Source organism: Nyctibius grandis, chromosome 9, assembly GCF_013368605.1.
Source record: "Nyctibius grandis isolate bNycGra1 chromosome 9, bNycGra1.pri, whole genome shotgun sequence".
In the NCBI taxonomy this organism is placed as follows: Eukaryota; Metazoa; Chordata; class Aves; order Nyctibiiformes; family Nyctibiidae; genus Nyctibius; species Nyctibius grandis.
The window spans coordinates 30813862-30830953 of NC_090666.1; the positions used below are offsets into that span (position 1 = coordinate 30813862).

At 39.2% G+C, this 17092-nt stretch overlaps 1 protein-coding gene across 6 annotated transcripts in view; it reads left to right on the forward strand.

Moving 5' to 3' along the window:
• Positions 1-17092, forward strand: part of DIP2A (disco interacting protein 2 homolog A) — a 130987-nt gene that overhangs the window by 42246 nt on the left and 71649 nt on the right. For all 6 annotated transcript variants that reach the window (XR_011048730.1, XM_068407220.1, XM_068407223.1 and 3 more), the window contains exon 3: positions 15907-16026. Coding sequence is in view for 5 of the 6 variants with exons in the window: in XM_068407220.1 (XP_068263321.1) it covers positions 15907-16026 (120 nt within the window). In the remaining variant the exon portion in view is untranslated. The remainder of the gene's footprint in view (positions 1-15906; positions 16027-17092) is intronic.

The window sequence follows — 17092 nt, forward strand, 5'->3', positions numbered from 1 at the left end:
AAGCTCATTTGGTCGTCATTTCTTTTCCAAGTATACGCAGTGTCATCTTTTCTCTGTCGCTCTATGAGGCAAAGACCACCAACCAGTTAATTTTATCTCATGTTCTTCAGTATTTATTTGACTTTCACAAAACCTGATGTCATCCTCATAGTCCATCAGTACCCAGCTCTACTTGTTTTCTTACGAAACGTCAGCTGATAGTACAATTCTGCTGATTTGTAAGGTTTTTAATGAAATGTAGGGTGGGCAGTGAAAGTATAGAGTAAGAAATACAATTCCTGGTGAGAGGCAGGAAAGTAGAAAAAGGAGTAATGGGAAAATTGTTTGAAGTGAAAGGTTTTGGTTACTGTAAGTTTATGAAATAAGAAACGATTGGAGAACTCGAGATAGGACTGCATGTTGATGTGGTACTTGTAAAGAAGGAAAAAGTGGTGGCACAGGTTTGGAAGCAACAATGGGAAGAGGTGGCTTAAATTGAGAGGAGAGGGTGACCATTCTGTGAATCTGAAGACTTGAATGTGGCCAGGGTTTTCTACGATTTTGGGGTAGGTGATTCTTCTGTCTTGTTAGAAATTGGAAACAGATATCTGTAATCATACAATTCAGTTTTACACAGGTAGTTGATGGGATCTTCTCTTAACAAATATTTATGAATCAACAAGCTGTGTGATCTTTGTTTCTTAAAAAATACTCATATACTTGTAAGATTTGAGTTCTAGAAGTTTGACTTTTCATGTTATACCTGATCAGCTGCCACGTAAAAACTAATGTGAGAACTCCTACTCTTTCAATGCCAAGTAAAATGGATTGGATTAAGTTTCTACTGCACTGTGTAGGTGAATCTGTGGGGAACGAAATCATTATACAGACAGTGTTAAATAACCCCACAGAGGGCTTGGTGAATAGAAGAAGAGAGAAGTGGCTGCAAAGCGTATTTTCAATTAACAGTAAAATTAAGTAGAACATGTTAGTATTCAGGAATTGCATTCCTGTAGGCTCTGTTTTGCATTCTAAAATTCTAAACCTGCAGTTATGAGGAGTTAGGGGAAATGGTAGATTTCACTTAGGAACTATGTAGTTACGGGGAAATACTAACTAAAATGTGTTGTCTTTCACTGATTCAACCACAGAATCACAGAATCAATCAGGTTGGAAGAGACCTCTGGGATCATCGAGTCCAACCATTGCCCTGACACCACCATGTCAACTAGACCATGGCACTAAGTGCCATGTCCAGTCTTTTCTTAAACACATCCAGAGATGGTGACTGCACCAGCTCCCTGGGCAGCCTGTTCCAATATCTAATGACCCTTTCTGAGAAGAAATGCTTCCTAATGTCTAACGTGAACCTCCCCTGGTGAAGCTTGAGGCTGTGTCCTCTTGTCCTATTGCTAGTTGCCTGGGAGAAGAGGCTGACTCCCACTCTGCTACAACCTCCCTTCAGGTAGTTGTAGACTGCAATAAGGTCAACCAAATGCACTGTGCAAAAGTAAAAATGAGTGCTGAAAAATAGCAAGCCTTAACAGTAATCAGTCAGTAATCAGTTTCCTCAGTCAATCTCTGCACCCAAATTTCAGATAAAACTCTGAGGAAATAAATAATTATATCTGTAGGCGACCTGGCGTGCTACGAGGTGAAGCTTCTGAGCAATGGATAACATCAGACACATTGAAAAAATACATTTTGGATGTGGATAGAGCTTGGGTGTAAAAAGATTCTGAAATAACATGATAAAATGAGCAGTGTTTGCAGCGAAATTTGGTGACTTGCATCCTGGAGTGTACTGTCCTACTGAGGAGCTAATAGTGTACTCCCTTCTTCCTTTTTTTCCCTGGTAGCCGATGTTCGCTGTCATTTTTCTGTTGAATTTCAGGAAACTTTTGATGGTTAAAGGAACTGTTCCTTTCTAGAATTGCTTTATATTCCCACATGTGATGTTTCTCAACTCAGAATAAGAAACAATACCAGGGATGATGGCAACTCCAAAAGCCTCATTATAAGCAATGTCGGTGCTATGTTTGGGAGAGCAGGTAATTTCTACCTGTGAAGTTCCATTTGTCATTGGAGTATTGAAAAATTCATGTTAGGGACTGGAATGTCATGAGCTGATTGTTGAATGTGAAATAAATGAAACAACTTCTCTGCACTCCAGTGTGGCTTGTTGGTACATGCAGATTTCTTTTTGGTGGTTGTCATACCATTACTTGAATTCTGCTGATACTCCAGGCACTTGAAACCATTTCAGAGCTATTTTAACCAGAGGGGAAGATGAAATATGAACCTCAGAGGTTCTGACAACAGCCAGTCAGTCACTTGAAGGAAGTCTGTGTTCCCTTTAGTAGGAATTACCCCGGAACCATCTTTTGCTACTGTGGTAATTTCCTGCTCACTTACCAGCTGTTTCTTCAAAAAAAAAAAAAAAGTCTTATCTGTATTTTTAAAAGCTTGGCCAATGTAGAGGTTTTATTTATATTTTTATATTTATATATATGTATATAAACAGCTACACTGTTTTATATATATAAATATATAAAAATATATAAAAATATATATTTTTCTATATATAATAACAGCTATATAGGGCTATATATATTTATTTTTTATTTACCTGTGTTTTGCTTGTTTTCTTCCTAGCTCTTGAATGTTTCACAAGTTGGATTTTCCTGCTCTAAATATTCTTTCAGTTGAGTAAATTCAATGCTAGAATTTGAGGCCAGCTGTTACTGTGCAGATTAGTTGTCAAATGCCAGTGGAATCAGACCAGTGCCTTGAGCACCTGTATTCCGTTGAGGCACACCTTCCATACTGGTACTGGATTTGCAGATTGACCACTCTGCTCATTTATAATCTCAGGGACCTCTTCTTAGCCAAGGCACCCCAGAGTCATCAGGGCTTGAATACCCTGTATTTCTGGAGAACAGAAGATGTGTGTGAGCTTTCCTTTCCCTGTTTTTGCCATTCGTAAGAATAAATTCCAAGATTATACTCTGAGAAAGTCCAAGACAGGTCTTGGTGTGGTAGCTAGAACCAACCTGGGAGAGCTCTGCTGGGAAAAGAAACAGAAATTTTCAGAAATATGGGCAACGTAAGTGGTTTTTAAAAGTGCTTAAATGAACTTCAAATGTACTTAAGTATTTAAAAAAGAAATAGTTTGTCAGAAGAACCTGCTAGGACCTGGTGACCTTAAAGATACAAGAACACTTCCAAGCCAAAGCTGAAGAAATGAGATAAAAATCAAACATGAAAAATACATCGGTTGATTTCCATCTAATCTTCAGATGATGGAAGAGACCTATATTGACTTGAAGGTAATTGCTTCAGCTTGAGGCCATACTTCTGCAGTCAGTGGATCTGCACTGAATCATCCAATAATATAGACTTGTTCTGCACCAGTGACATGATTGTAATTAGCCACAGCACATAATGTGTGTGATGTGTCTCCTCACCCATCAGGTTTCACATAAAAGTTCCAAATGTCTATCTTCATCTTGGGCAAATAGATTTTTTAAGATTGTTGCTTTTATGGATTTATTGTGAAAGAAAATATGAGTGGTACATTAGCCATAGTGCAGCTGCCACTGCTGCTTATCTATTAGTGACAATATAACAAATATAAAGAAAAGAAAAATGGAGAGATATGTAAATACTAAAGCAGACATGCTCCTGCTTTATCAACTTGAAAAAACCACACATTCTTCATTTTCCTCTGAGAGCTGGTGTGATGGTCAACCATAAGTACTAGTCCAGAGTAATGGTAGTTTTGAGAAAGCTCACCTGAGTGAAATCTGGCATGAAGTATGATCTACAAACCCCAAGGTGTTTAGATCAAGCTCCTTGTATTACTGTTAAAAAAAAATAATTAAAATTAAAAAAAAAAAAAAAAAAAAGCTTCACATAGTAACAGCTTTTTCTTTGCATCTCTTTCCTTGAGAGCTAACATCAGCTTGCTGTCTTGGAGTTTTCCTGTAGTGGATTAAATTTAGAGATTTACATGTCTCCAGTGTACTTTTTCCTAGAGTGATAGTGTAACTAGTGAGAACAAAAATCCCTGAATTGATTGTCATTAACAAAATATTTTTAATATTCAGGGTGAAAAAAAATTGAAATGCAAAAAAAAAAACCCAAACTGCTCTATGGCAGCCAATCACAGGTTATTTTATTGAGTTAAAAACAATGCTAAAATGTTGCATTTTATAAATATAAAGTAACCTGAGCATATAGCTTCTTTTAATTACAGCAAAACCTTGCCTCTGAGTATCCTGAGATCCAATGGTCATTCAGTGGTACAAATTAAGCCAACTTTTTGAAGTGCTTTAATCTGAGACAAATTAACACACACAGAGGCATCTTTCACTTCTGTTACTAATGCTGTCTTATATTTAAGTTGGAGAATAACCAAGATGAAATAGCCTTAAAGGAAACAAGCTGATTTTTTTTTAATTAAAACACATGGTTCTTCAGATTTTTTTTAAAACAAGGACAAATGGTTTCAGCTTGTTCTTTCATAGATCTCTAAGGAGCTCTCTGAGACCTAAAACAGAAATGCTGTTCAGTCAGTGTCCTTTACTCATTTGGATGTTCCCAAGAGCTGATACTTTCTAGTGCATCCACATCTTCATCAGTGAGGGCTTTATAAAGGCGGTTTGAAATTTTAAATCACGATGCATATCGTTAGTGGTAGTATTGCTGGCAAGCCATATAATACGAGGAGATTTTGCCATCAGGGGTTTTGTTAGCAGAGAAATGTTCTGCTATAGTTGGGATGTCTGGTAAAAGTGAAGTACCTACAGATGCACAGGAATTGTATGATAAAGGAATTATATCTGAAATCAAGGGTGGTTTTTTTTTCTCCTCTTCCTGTCTGCTTTGACCCAGCTATGACTGGTTCTGATAAAAGCTACTGTATTTCTGCATAAACTTTGATATGGTTTGGTTTGCAGTTTCACCTGCTCCAGTTTTTTCATTTATGGCTTTCCTTTCTTTGGGTCATTAAACCTCAAAAATATTAAAAAGCATGAAAGGTGTTACTCCTTTTTTCTCACGTCGTTATTCTTGAAAACAAATGAACTTGACTTTGGCGTCAAGGCACAGTCAAAAGGCGGGGGGGTTATGTACAAGCAGAGCAAGGGAAGAGTTTGTTCTTCAGTGTAAGCAGGGTTATGTAAGCTGGATGGCTGCCCCGAAGAATTGTATTGCAAAACTCCTCAAAATATTTGCAGCAGGGTGTGGTAATGGCAAATAGGAATTAGTTAGTTTAACAGCTGAGAGGTTTGACAAAGGGCTTATCATAAGCAAACCTCCAAATAGGAGTACCAGCCAAATTTTCTACCTCATTTAGAGTTTTTCCCTTTGCTTAAACCTGGTGTTAGTAACTACATCCTGACCAATTCCTTGGGTACTGTCTGAGCAAGGAAAGCAACTATAAAATCCCAGTTCCTTTCCATTTGATGTTTTGTGCTGAGTAGGAGATTGGTTTTGGGTATTAGCTGAGGGACTTCTGCTCTGAACATGTGCAGCTGGTATACTTCATCCTTCCTATGTTAGTGTATTTCTGCTGAAATTCCCTTCAGAGAAGTTGAGATGAAAGACTGGAATGGGAGACGGTCCCACCTGGGTGTTTCTGGCTCTTGCCTGTAGTACAAGTCCATTTTCTCCATTGTCTCCTAGGCAGTACTGCGGGGACATTAGTTTTGATAAAGCTCCAGCAAAAGGTGCCTGGAGGAGACTTTTAGGGAAAAAAAAGTACAGAGAGAATGGTGAGCCTCGCTGAAAGGGAAAAGATGACTGCATTGTAAAGGAAAATAATATTTCACTTGGAGGGAAGGGGAGGAGACATTCAAAAGGGATGTCCCTAAAACAGAAGACAAGACTGTCATCTAATTTGTGAGATGAAGCTAGGGGATAGTGTCTACCATGGCTGTTAATTTTGCTTCCTTAAACTTACAGATGCTCTGTTGCTTACTGTGCTGTTGCTTATTCTTCCAAAAGCTTATCGGTTTCAATTAAATGGAAGCATTTTTTTTTTCTGTTCCACAGTTTTTTCAGGTACATGTCTACATCTCCTCGTGTAATTGTGTGTCTTTTACCAGGAATGATTATGCTACCGTGGAGGTGCTGGTCTTCAGCTTCCTTTCTAAACAGTTCAAGTTATAACTCCAAAACCTCTTTCCTGCCTTACTAGTGTCTACATGAACTCTTACTGCTGGTTCATCTCCAATATTTTGCAAGACCATGTTCAGATATGTTGTGAGAATCCGAATCCCAGTATCGACTAGGTTGGAAGAGATCATTTGGATCATTGAGATCTCTGGGATCACTGAGTCCAACCTTTGACGTAACACCACTGTGTCAACTAGACCATGGCACTAAGTGCCACATCTAGTCTTTTCTTAAACACCTCCAGGGATGGTGACATGATGGAACTTTTCACCTTTACATCACATAGCCTTCTCTGATACTGTCAAAAGTCTAGACAGTTCATGGTGGCAACATCTAACACAGTAGTTCCCTTTTTCTTGCCCCTAGAGAGGTATCTATCAATTCAAAAGGAAATCTGGCCCATCTTATCAAGCAGACACATTATGGAATAATTTCTCTTCATTAGGTTGCTGCCATCTTGCATGGAAACTGTTCTTCTCCATTAGGGCTGCTATTATGGAAACAAGATTTCTGTGTGATGCCCCTGAATGATCTTGTTGAACATCTTTTTCTCTTCAGTGGCCAGTTACTTGGGTGTGTCAGTGAAACTTGCCTCCCTGAGGCTTCTGTGTGTTTTGGTGAACTGGATCTGAAGTCTGAGGACCTTTTTGCCAACCTCGCCATGCATGCTCCTGAGAATGTGAGCATCCACCCTCTTGCCTTATGATGGTCGTTTTCTTAGTATCCTGATTTCTTACTGATCTTTTGACAGGGATAACGGTTATTTTCAAATTGCCTCTTGAGCTGTATAAATCAGGTTGCAACTGCAGTCAGTGTTCTGGTGCTGCTTTGCAGATCAATCTGTGTAAATTATTTCACTCGATTTAGTGCTAGAGAAACACCTTGCTGAGTAACTTTATTTTTCCTCTGTTGTCAGAGTGATTCCACCGTAATTAAAGTTATTTGCTTTTGTTCTTTTCTCTCCTTTTCTTCCTTAGCGCTTCTGCTCCAGCAAAATTAAAATATTGTCATTTTCAAATTTACGTTTTTAAGGAAAATTATGATGAAACCGCCTCTAGGTTTGGTTGAGGCTGACATGTCCCATACTTCCATTTTTCTTACATTTTCATTGTTTTATGGAACTTACTTGAAAAACCCTACTGCTAATTCTGTAGGAGCTCAGTTAAAGCATCAACCAAACAGTACTTAAGAGAACTTAGCAGTGCAGCCTAGTATGACAGATGGTTTTATCTACTGACCATATGAAGTCCTGAAAATAAGAGCATATTTCTTACACTGTAATACTTTTTATTGCTTGGCGAATGATGAGTGCATATTCTGTTAGCCATGCTGAATAGAAAGGCATGTTAGAGTGGGATTAAGGGTCACCTAGCGTAGGAAACTGGGCTTAAGACTCTGCAGTCATTTGAAATTTCTCCAGTCTCTGAAAAATGTTTCTGCTGCTATAAAGGATATGTGCCCTTTCTATTCCAACTGAGAGGCTGGACCAGATGATCTTTTGAGGACCCTTCCAGCCTGGGCTGTTCTGTGGTTCTATGTAGCTGTGATTTTTGTTTTTACTTCTTTGTGGGTACTTCAGCCTAACATTCAATTAGACTAGGATGAGTTTTACATATCCTATAGCACTTTGTTCTGTAGTTCCTTTTGTAAGGAATGTGCAACTCTGGTGTCTTGGAGTCTACAATAGCTTTTATAAATTCTTATATTTATAACTTACAGGAAAAAAAGTGCAGTTACCTTGATGCTACTGAATTAAAACTCCTACTTTATATTACGGGTATAACAGCTGTGATCAAAGCATGTCCAAATTTTAATAGGCTAATTTGGTTGGATCTTAGTGTAATTGGTTTAAATGAAATATATGACAATGTAATGTGATCACGTGGGCTAGTTGAAAAAGCTGTTTATAGCTTCACTGCTCACAGTTTCTGAAAATATCAAGAGATTGCTGTTCATGTGCTTTTCTAATTAAGTGATTTTTTAGTATTGTACCTTTATGACCAAATTTTGTAGTACATTCTTTTGGGAACTTGAGTATGGAGATTAGGCTATTAGATTGACTTATGTTTTTTGTTGAGTTTTTTGTGATAAATTAATTTTTCATGAAAAGTAAGAGTCATCCTGCGTCAGCCTAACTATATCTGTCTAGGTACAACAGATATTTTTGAGCTTGCTGCCAAGGGAGGAAACAAGATGTTGGTGGTTTCACTCTGTGAATTAAAAAAAATAATAATACAAAGAAATCAGTCCTCAGGCAGCTGGTTCTAAAGTAATCTGAACTTAAGCAGTCAGGTCCAAGCCATTCATCTTCTCCCATGGTTCATTTGGTAATCAGTTGGTGGTTACCACCTAAGTAGCGGTAAAGGCTACCTAGATAGTATAGAGCTTAATAATCATATTATTTTAAGGATGGTTTATTCTGTATGGATCTTTATGCTGTAGAACATTTGATTCAGGGTTTAGAAGCTGCACAAGGTAAACTTCTTGGTACAAACCTGCTACACAGTCAAGAGCAAGTGATCAAGTAGCATACTAAACTCGAAGGATTTCGTGCTATAGGAAACATTGAGGTAAATAGTTTTTTAAAATTATGATAAAATTAAAAGCTACATTTCTGTCATCTCAGAGTTTTATCTAGAAATAATGTATTTCCTAGAAATAAAGTGGACTTGAATGCAGTTTTCATAGGTTTTGGTTTCCTTGTATGTGTTTTCTAGGTGGTGTATTTAGGTGTATTTTGCTGTCTGCCACGGAGGCTTTTCATATCCAGCTTCTGCTTCTTTTACTACCTGCTTTGATTAGACCTGTGCTTCATGGCACTTAAATAATTTATATTAATTTGGGCTGTGATTGACAGGCAGAATCAACTTATGTTAGGAGGGCTGCTTGTGAAGCATCTCCTGAACTGCTGCTTAGAAGGGACTATTATTTTGAGAAATAAAAGTTCTAGCTAATGACATGTAGGTGTTCTGCTCACCGGTCTTGTCGTAATGTCTAAATAACCATGTCTTATGCTGTTGGTATTTTCATTGAGACAGTTTCATTTCCTGGCTAGTATTTGGATCAATTGAATTTTTGACAAGCGTCTTATAGGCTTTTGTTTTGTTTTGTTTTGTTTTTTCTGCTGTTGTATGCTTCCTTTAATGGAAAGCAATAACACCCTTAAAATTGTTTCATTTTCTCCAAGTGGAAACTTATGAGCTGAAGTTTACTCCCTTGAGTAGAGGAAAATGTTATAGAACAGTGGAAGATTGTCAAGCATAATGCATGTATGTGTTGCGTATTATTATTATTTATTTTTTAAACTCATGGTTTTCTAATATCTTATTCTGGGTAATAAATTACATTAGGTAGACCCTTGTTCAGTTTCACTGACCCAGAATGTGTGAACACTTAGATCATTTCAGATCTTGAAGACAAAAATGTGTGTATCAGGTAATATGTTCTGGGCTGTGGTATGACTCCAAAGAATGATAAAATTGAATGATGACTTAGGGACTGGGTGCTTAATAACTGAGGTGAGGCTTCTCAGACCAAAAAGTAGAGAGAGGTCCTCAGTCCTCAGATTTCACTCACTTGAGGAATAAGTTCCATTTAGTCTCCTGCCTCAAGTTTTCTGTGAATAGATCTGGAACTCAGCGTATGTGTTTCACGTAAAGCTTCACCATCTCAGGTAATTTTTGTGAGAAGTTTGCTTTTTTCCTTTACAGTTCAGTGTGAAATAACTGTATCTAAAATTCTATTTAAAGAAATCTGGAATTAATATGACTGTTACTGTGGAGCTGTACTTAAGCGAGGTACGCATTAGCACAGCTATGCAGCTTTGCTTGAGAAGACTGAGGAGTACGAGGTACCCTAGTGATGGTGAAATCAAGGGGTTACACGTAGATACTTCATGTGAAGGTGCCACACACTGATGCTGCCCTTCAACCATGATGTAGAAGAGCGGTACTACCAGGGAAGGAGAGGCTATGCCCAGCACACCTGGCCCTGCCCCTGCTCCTTGCATACATTAATAAATGGCTGGAACACCTGCCAGGAAAGACCTTACTTATTCTCATAGAGTACCTGTCTCTAAGTAGGAGACTCCTGAAGCTCCCTCTCCTTTAGGGCAGGCAAAGGCAGGGGGAACTAAGAAATCACAGAATCATAGAATTGTTTTGGTTGGAAAGGACCTTTAAGATCATCGAGTCCAACCATTAAACTAACTGCCAAGCCCACCCATGTCCCTAAGCACCACATCTACTCATCTTTTAAATACCTCCAGGAATGGTGACTCCACCACTGCAGTCCTTGGTGAAAACCTCCCTCGTTTTGGTAGGGGCCCAATGCGAGTGTGGGTGATAAACAGATGACAATGGAGAAACATGAACAGGAGGTCTGTAGAGCTTGAATCTACGGAGAGGGGGTGGAAACCAGAGGCAGGGTTGTCAGAGATGGGCTGAAGAACCTGGAGGTGGAGGGGGACAGTAAGGGAAGGAGCGTGCTGCAGGCTGGACAACTGGCCGTGGTCTTTGGGTAGAGCAGGGTGCTGGGTGCGGAGAAGACAGCAGAGAAGGACTAGAGCAGGGCTGGACAGACTGAAAGGTTGGCCTAAAGCTGGGCTGAAAAGTTGGCCTAAGGCCAGACTGGGAGTTTCCCACACTTGTTTTATTTTCTGCCTTGTCATACCCCTTTTCCTTTCTTCTAGTGCTCTGAACCCGATTGTTGTCTTTTGTTCCTTTCTTACTTCTAGATCCAGTTCAACAGCTGCAGAAAGTTTTAATAGTGTAAGTAGAGCCTGAAGTTTCCTCTTCAGCCTTCCTCTTCCCCTCTTCTCTCTGCAAAGCTCTTTTTGTTGGAGAAGAGACCGACCCCCCATCTCACTACAACCTCCTTTCAGGTAGTTGTAGACAGCGACAAGGTCTCCCCTGAGCCTCCTTTTCTCCAGGCTAAACAACCCCAGTTCCCTCAGCCTCTCCTCATCAGACTTGTTCTCCAGATGTTCTCATACGTCAGCTTTCTTAGGTATCTGTTAACACCATTAGGTGAATGTGCTCCATAATCCCTTTCCCATCCCCATTTGCAGCCGAGATTTAACACCTCTGGATGTTGAGAAGGCAACTTTGAGTTAGCCATGGGTTTGGGGACGGTGTGTGGGGGAAAAAATGATCCTGAGTAATAGAAAAGGAAGGAACATGTAATAAATCACACAGATTTAAGTTTTTACAAATTAATCCAACTCTGGAGACATGCTCCCGTCTTTTACAATTTGCTATACAGAAAGAACAAACACATTCTCAGTTAATGGAGTTTTCCTACTCTACACAAGCAAAGCTTTTGAAGTAGATGACAGGCTAAGTAACACCAAATGCATTTTCCGATAGGGGAAACGAGACAGGCCAGTGAGGAAACTGAAGAGTCCTCAATGGACAGCAGCTGAAGTGATGTTTCAATGGTACCCAATATAAAGAGGCAATACTCCCTGAAACACTTTAGCAGAATTCTGTTTCCAAAAGAAAAGCCAATTTAGTTTTCCAGCTGAATTGATTCAACATATCTGATACTCGAAGAGCAGTGAAAACACTTGAGAATTGTATTTTACATTTCATGTGAACAAAAATTTTACATAACCACAACTCAAGAGTCCAGTGAGATTTGTTGATCTGGAAACAGTAAACAACTTCATTTTTTTTTTTTTGAAAATATTGAGGCAAGTCATCTCCTCAAAGCCTGAGCCAAGAAAAGAGCAGATGCAAATGGATAACGTGATAACTAAGGTGGTGAAAAAGAGAACAGGACAAGCAGCTAAGCTGGGAGTCTCCCTAAAATAGATTGCCTGTTTATGAAATTTTCAGACAACAACATATCTACATTAGGAAGATCAATGTGCCAAACATCATGTCAATTTTGTATGACCTTGTCACAGGGGACCTTGGGTGCAGAAGGCAACAAAAGAGAAGATTTTTTTTTTTTTGTGCCCTTTTTTTCCTCTCAAAGAGGGTTATTAATTGTAAGTAGAAGAAGAGATCAATGCTCTACTCGTAATTCCTTACTCTTATCTTTTCCAGTCCTACAGTTCAGTACCAAGCTTTCCAAATCTGTCTCTCTCCCCAGGCACGGTATAGCCCATGAATCCCCATTTTGACCTCCTGCAGCTGGTATGTAAGCAAGTAACCACAGAGCCTTGAAATCAGGACTCACAAGACCACCATCAAACCCCTTTCCCACTCCGTGATCCCATGTGCCCGTCAAAGCTGGTCAGTGTGATCGGTGATGAATGACACTGCTGCATCTAGCACAAGGGTTTAGCTCTTGAATGTATGGGGAAAATAAGATGGAAAATGAGCTAACTGGTATAATCCATCAGCAGATGATGAGCTGCATATGGGATGCTCCCGAGCCACGTGCAACTTGAGCATCACTATTTGGCCCCACCAGTATTGGTGGTAGGGGGAGTGGGGAAGAGAAGGGACCCCAAATAAGCATAAGAGTGCATGAAAGCTTGCCAACTCCACAACCAGAACCCTCTCCTCCTCCAACACTTACGGAACAGATATTTGGGGATCAGAGTTAGGGTAGCTGTATTGTGATGAAATATGTATCAATGAACCTCAGAAGTTCCATTTAAATTAGGATGAGGCACAAAATCAGTGGCACTGTTGGAAACCACAACTGTGTTACTTCAGGTTAAGTCTCCCTTTTCGTTTTCTCAAAGAAGGTGGTTTCACGTCATAGTGCAAAAATACCAAGGATGAGTCTGAAAAATGTCACTTTTGGGTAAAATTAGTAAGATATTGTATCTAACTCTTAGGTTACACAATAATGTGCCAGAAAAATCCTGTTCCACAAGCTTGGTGAACTTGTTAATTTATTCTGGTACTATGCAAATCACCACCTTAGCCTTCAGCAAAAGCAGCTGGATAATTAGGCTAACTCCCCCCATTCATACTGAAGATCTTTACAAAAATAACATTTTAAGAAGTACACACTTAAGACACTTGATCCATTATCACTGTATTTTGTCCATTTTTAACTTACCCAAAGCTAGCAAGAATGAAAAGACATCTTAAAGAGGCTGCTTGTTCCAATTAACTGAGCAATTTGCTTCTACAGGATGAAATTAAAGTTAATATTTGAATTATAACTGTATTTTTGCATCCACTAACACTGGAGAATCAAGACTAACACTGACATTTCTAGCAATTTGGATTTATACAAGCAAAGATTATTTAACTCTGAGGGCACTGAAGAGTTGACAGCACAATGAAGACTCTTTGCTAGCATCGCTGGGGAGGATGCCTACCGAAACACATCTGACATCAGATAGGCAGAGATAAAAACTTCAAAAACATACTGAGCAAAAGCACAAACTTTATTGCCAGAGGACTCTCCTGGGCAACCCATGTGCAGAGCAGTTGCCCTATTGCCTCTTTCATCTCATCTTCATAAGATGTCTTAATATCAAACTCAGTGGTTTTTAAAGATTTTTCATCAATGTTTCTGTGAACTCTTATTCGAAACAGCTATTAGACAGTCAAATCTAATTACCTTCACAAAAAGACTGATAATGAAATTCATCTCCCAAAATAGAAATTCAGACAAAGTAATTTCACTTCTAAACTAGGTTAGTTTAGATAAGTTGTACCAGTTTACCAGGTGAACCTTTCAAAAGCATTCTCTTCCAAGTTTTAATGGCAAATTGAAAGCAAAACCAAAGGAATTAAAAGAGCACAGCCACAATTCCCTCATCTCAGGTTTACTTGCATTGCTGATACAGTTATGTATCAGCAGTAGTGTGGCCAGCAGGACTAGGGCAGGGATCGTCCCCCTGTACTTGGCACTGATGAGGCTGCACCTTGAATCCTGTGTTCAGTTTTGGATCCCTCACTACAAGAAAGACATTGAGGTGCTGGAGCGAGCCCAGAGAAGGGCAACGAAGCTGGTGAAGGGTCTGTAGCACAAGTGTGATGAGGAGCGGCTGAGGGAACTGGGGGTGTTTAGCCTGCAGAAAAGGAAGCTGAGGGGAGACCTTATCGCTGTCTACAACTACCTGAAAGGAGGTTGTAGCGAGGTGGGTGTTGGTCTCTTCTCGCAGGTAACAAGTGATAGAACAAGAGGAAACGGCCTCAATTTGGGCCAGGGGAGGTTTACATTGGATATCAGGAAAAACGTCTTCACCGAAAGGGTTGTCAAGCATTGGCACAGGCTGCCCAGGGAGGTGGTGGAGTCACCATCCCTGGAGGGATTTAAGAGATGTGTGGATGTGGTGCTTAGGGACATGGTTTAGTGGTGGACTTGGCAGTGCTGGGTTAGTAGTTGGACTCGATGATCTTAAAAGTCCTTTTCAGCCAAAACAATTCTGTGGTTCTATGGTTCTATGATTCTATGTATAGCAACTGATCCAGTCAAGAATATGATAAAACACTTCTACTGAGGATATTATATTTAAAGAGCATATCTGAATGTTCATTTCAATCAGTTGAGGTAGAATTGGTATATTTAATCCAATTACTGTTTGAAAACTTACACTTCAAATGTGAAGACCACATCTTACGGAAAGGTCTTATTAAAAGTATCTTATAATTGGTAGATTTATTAATAATTAATTACCAGTTTCTTTCTTGGTACACAGTTGGGGGAGAGGGGAGGGAACAGGAACCCCATGAGAGAAAGAAGAATCCTTTCTTACTTGTTAAAGAAAGAGCTTTACTTTCAAAGGAACTGGCACGGATTCCTCTTGAGCGATGTCTTCAGTTCAGTGAAAGCTGCTTTCTGTAAATATTTGCATATTGAAAATGTTGTTTCTCGTTCTAGCAAGACTTGAGGGCAGGTAGGAAATCAGAAGCTCTTTAAGGGAAGAAAGGAGTAAAATGAAAAATAAACTCAGTACAAGGTACAAGGGCTGTGGTAAACTTGGTGCAGCAGATGTTATATGAGGAAAGTTTACAATTAAACACAACACTAAGTCTAGAGCCCTGTTTTAGACAGGTGCAGAGGAAACAACTAGAGAGTGGGTCAGTTCCTCTTATTTTTATTACCCTTTATGGGGATGGGAAGATCTGTAGTCCTTTAATGAGTATGTAAAGTACCCAGCCTGCCTAGATTAGTGCAGTAGTTCTTAGACAGCTGAAGCTGAGAGAGTAATTCTGTCCTTAATATCTGCAAAGTTTTTATTAGAGAATAGTGGAGGTTTTGTAAAATGTGAATCTTCTGGGTATTGCTCTATTAAATGGGTATAGATTAAACAGATATGCACATTCCTGAATTTTACTCAAATTAGCTTTCGTGGTTTTGGGCTCAAAAGAAATTTGACAGAATAGTTCATGTTTTATTTAAAAGGTGGAGCAGTATCACATTGTCTCTGCAGGATCTCCCAGTCCAGTGTGTAACTGTAACTATCTCTGCAGCATTTCCCTTGATGTCTAGCAGTAAGGTGGGAGAGGGTGGGTTCCTTCTCCTCCCTCCGCCAACCACATGAATCTGACATACAGAACACCTAATGACAAATGATTCTAAACTCCTGCAAGCACCAAAGGAGTTTTTCTGTTTCTTGTCTTCTATGTGAAATGCTTCTCAGATCAAGCTAGGTTTTAGTTTAAATAATTTAAAATGCAGTTGGAAGATGAGATTTTTTTTAAAGGTATAGACTTAGGGCTCCAGTTGAACTTATAAGTAGGTGTCAGGGGTGGTAAAAGAACGTAGACATGGGAAGCAGGTGTTTTATTTGTGAACCTGGATTTGTACTGAAATAAAACTGTGTTTCAGGTGTGGATCCATCCCTGCAAGCAGAGAACAGAGTCCCAGGCTCTTCGCAAGCTACGGCTGCTGTATCTAAACAGCAGAAATCCCGTTCTACCAACTCAAGGGATGAGCGCTTCCGATCTGGTAAGGAAAAGAAATGTAGCTAAAACATCAGGTGCTTTACAAGGAAAACTGTACCAATAAAGTAGTAGCTACACCTAAAGAAGAAGTTGTAAGTGCTTTGGAAGAAGGGAATAGGTAATGAATATTTTTCAAGTAGCTTTTTGTATTTCTATACATGCGCGGTGTTGTTCGAATCCATAATGGAGGAAAGGATAGGAGGGAAAGAAATTGTAGATATGCCTTCTCGTGTTTTCCTTATTGTAAATTTTACACCATGCTTAACAATTTTCTCTTGTTTGCTGGTTGGGTTTCCAGTCTCTGGAACAGTTATTTAAACATTTAGAAAACTACAATGTGTGGGTTGTGGGGATTTTTTTGCTTGCTTGATTGGGCTGTTTTGTTAAAGGAAGATTATAGGATTATTGTATTTACTGGAGCTCACTTTCAAATATTTCCTGGTTTAAAGCAAGTGCACAAAAAAGGGAAACGTCACAATGGATATTCTACTTAATTTTAAATGGACAGCACTGTGACAAACCTGTTTTGGAAACTTCTGTGAAAATATCAATATCCTCATCACATCCTGTTTCCATTGTTACTTTTCAGGTGGTTGAAGTACACTATTTCCCTGTGAAATTCCTTGTCACAATAGTGAGAAAAGGCAGGTGTTTGGAGGCTTTTCTCTCCTAAATACCTTTGGACTTTTACCTGGAAATTTTTCTGTTTGTTTTCCAGGGTAATTATATGTCTTGGGTTTGGGGATGAGAAGTGCAAGTAATGACATGCACTGCGCATCCTTAATATGTTGTTGGTTTTGCGTCACTTGCTTTGCAACTGCTTGGGCATAGTGGTTATTGCATCATATTTGCATTGCTGACATTTAAAACCTTGCTCCAGAAATGGAGCTGATATGCCTGTATGGGTTCCTTATGAGTAACTGAAGGATGAATGAGACTTCTTAAATAGTCTGAGGAAATATATGAACTCCCAGGAAAGATGCATGTATTCAACTACACCAAGAAGAAACTTCTGAATGTCAGGGAAGATTACATAGTATCAAAATTAACTAAATGACATGTTTAAGAGT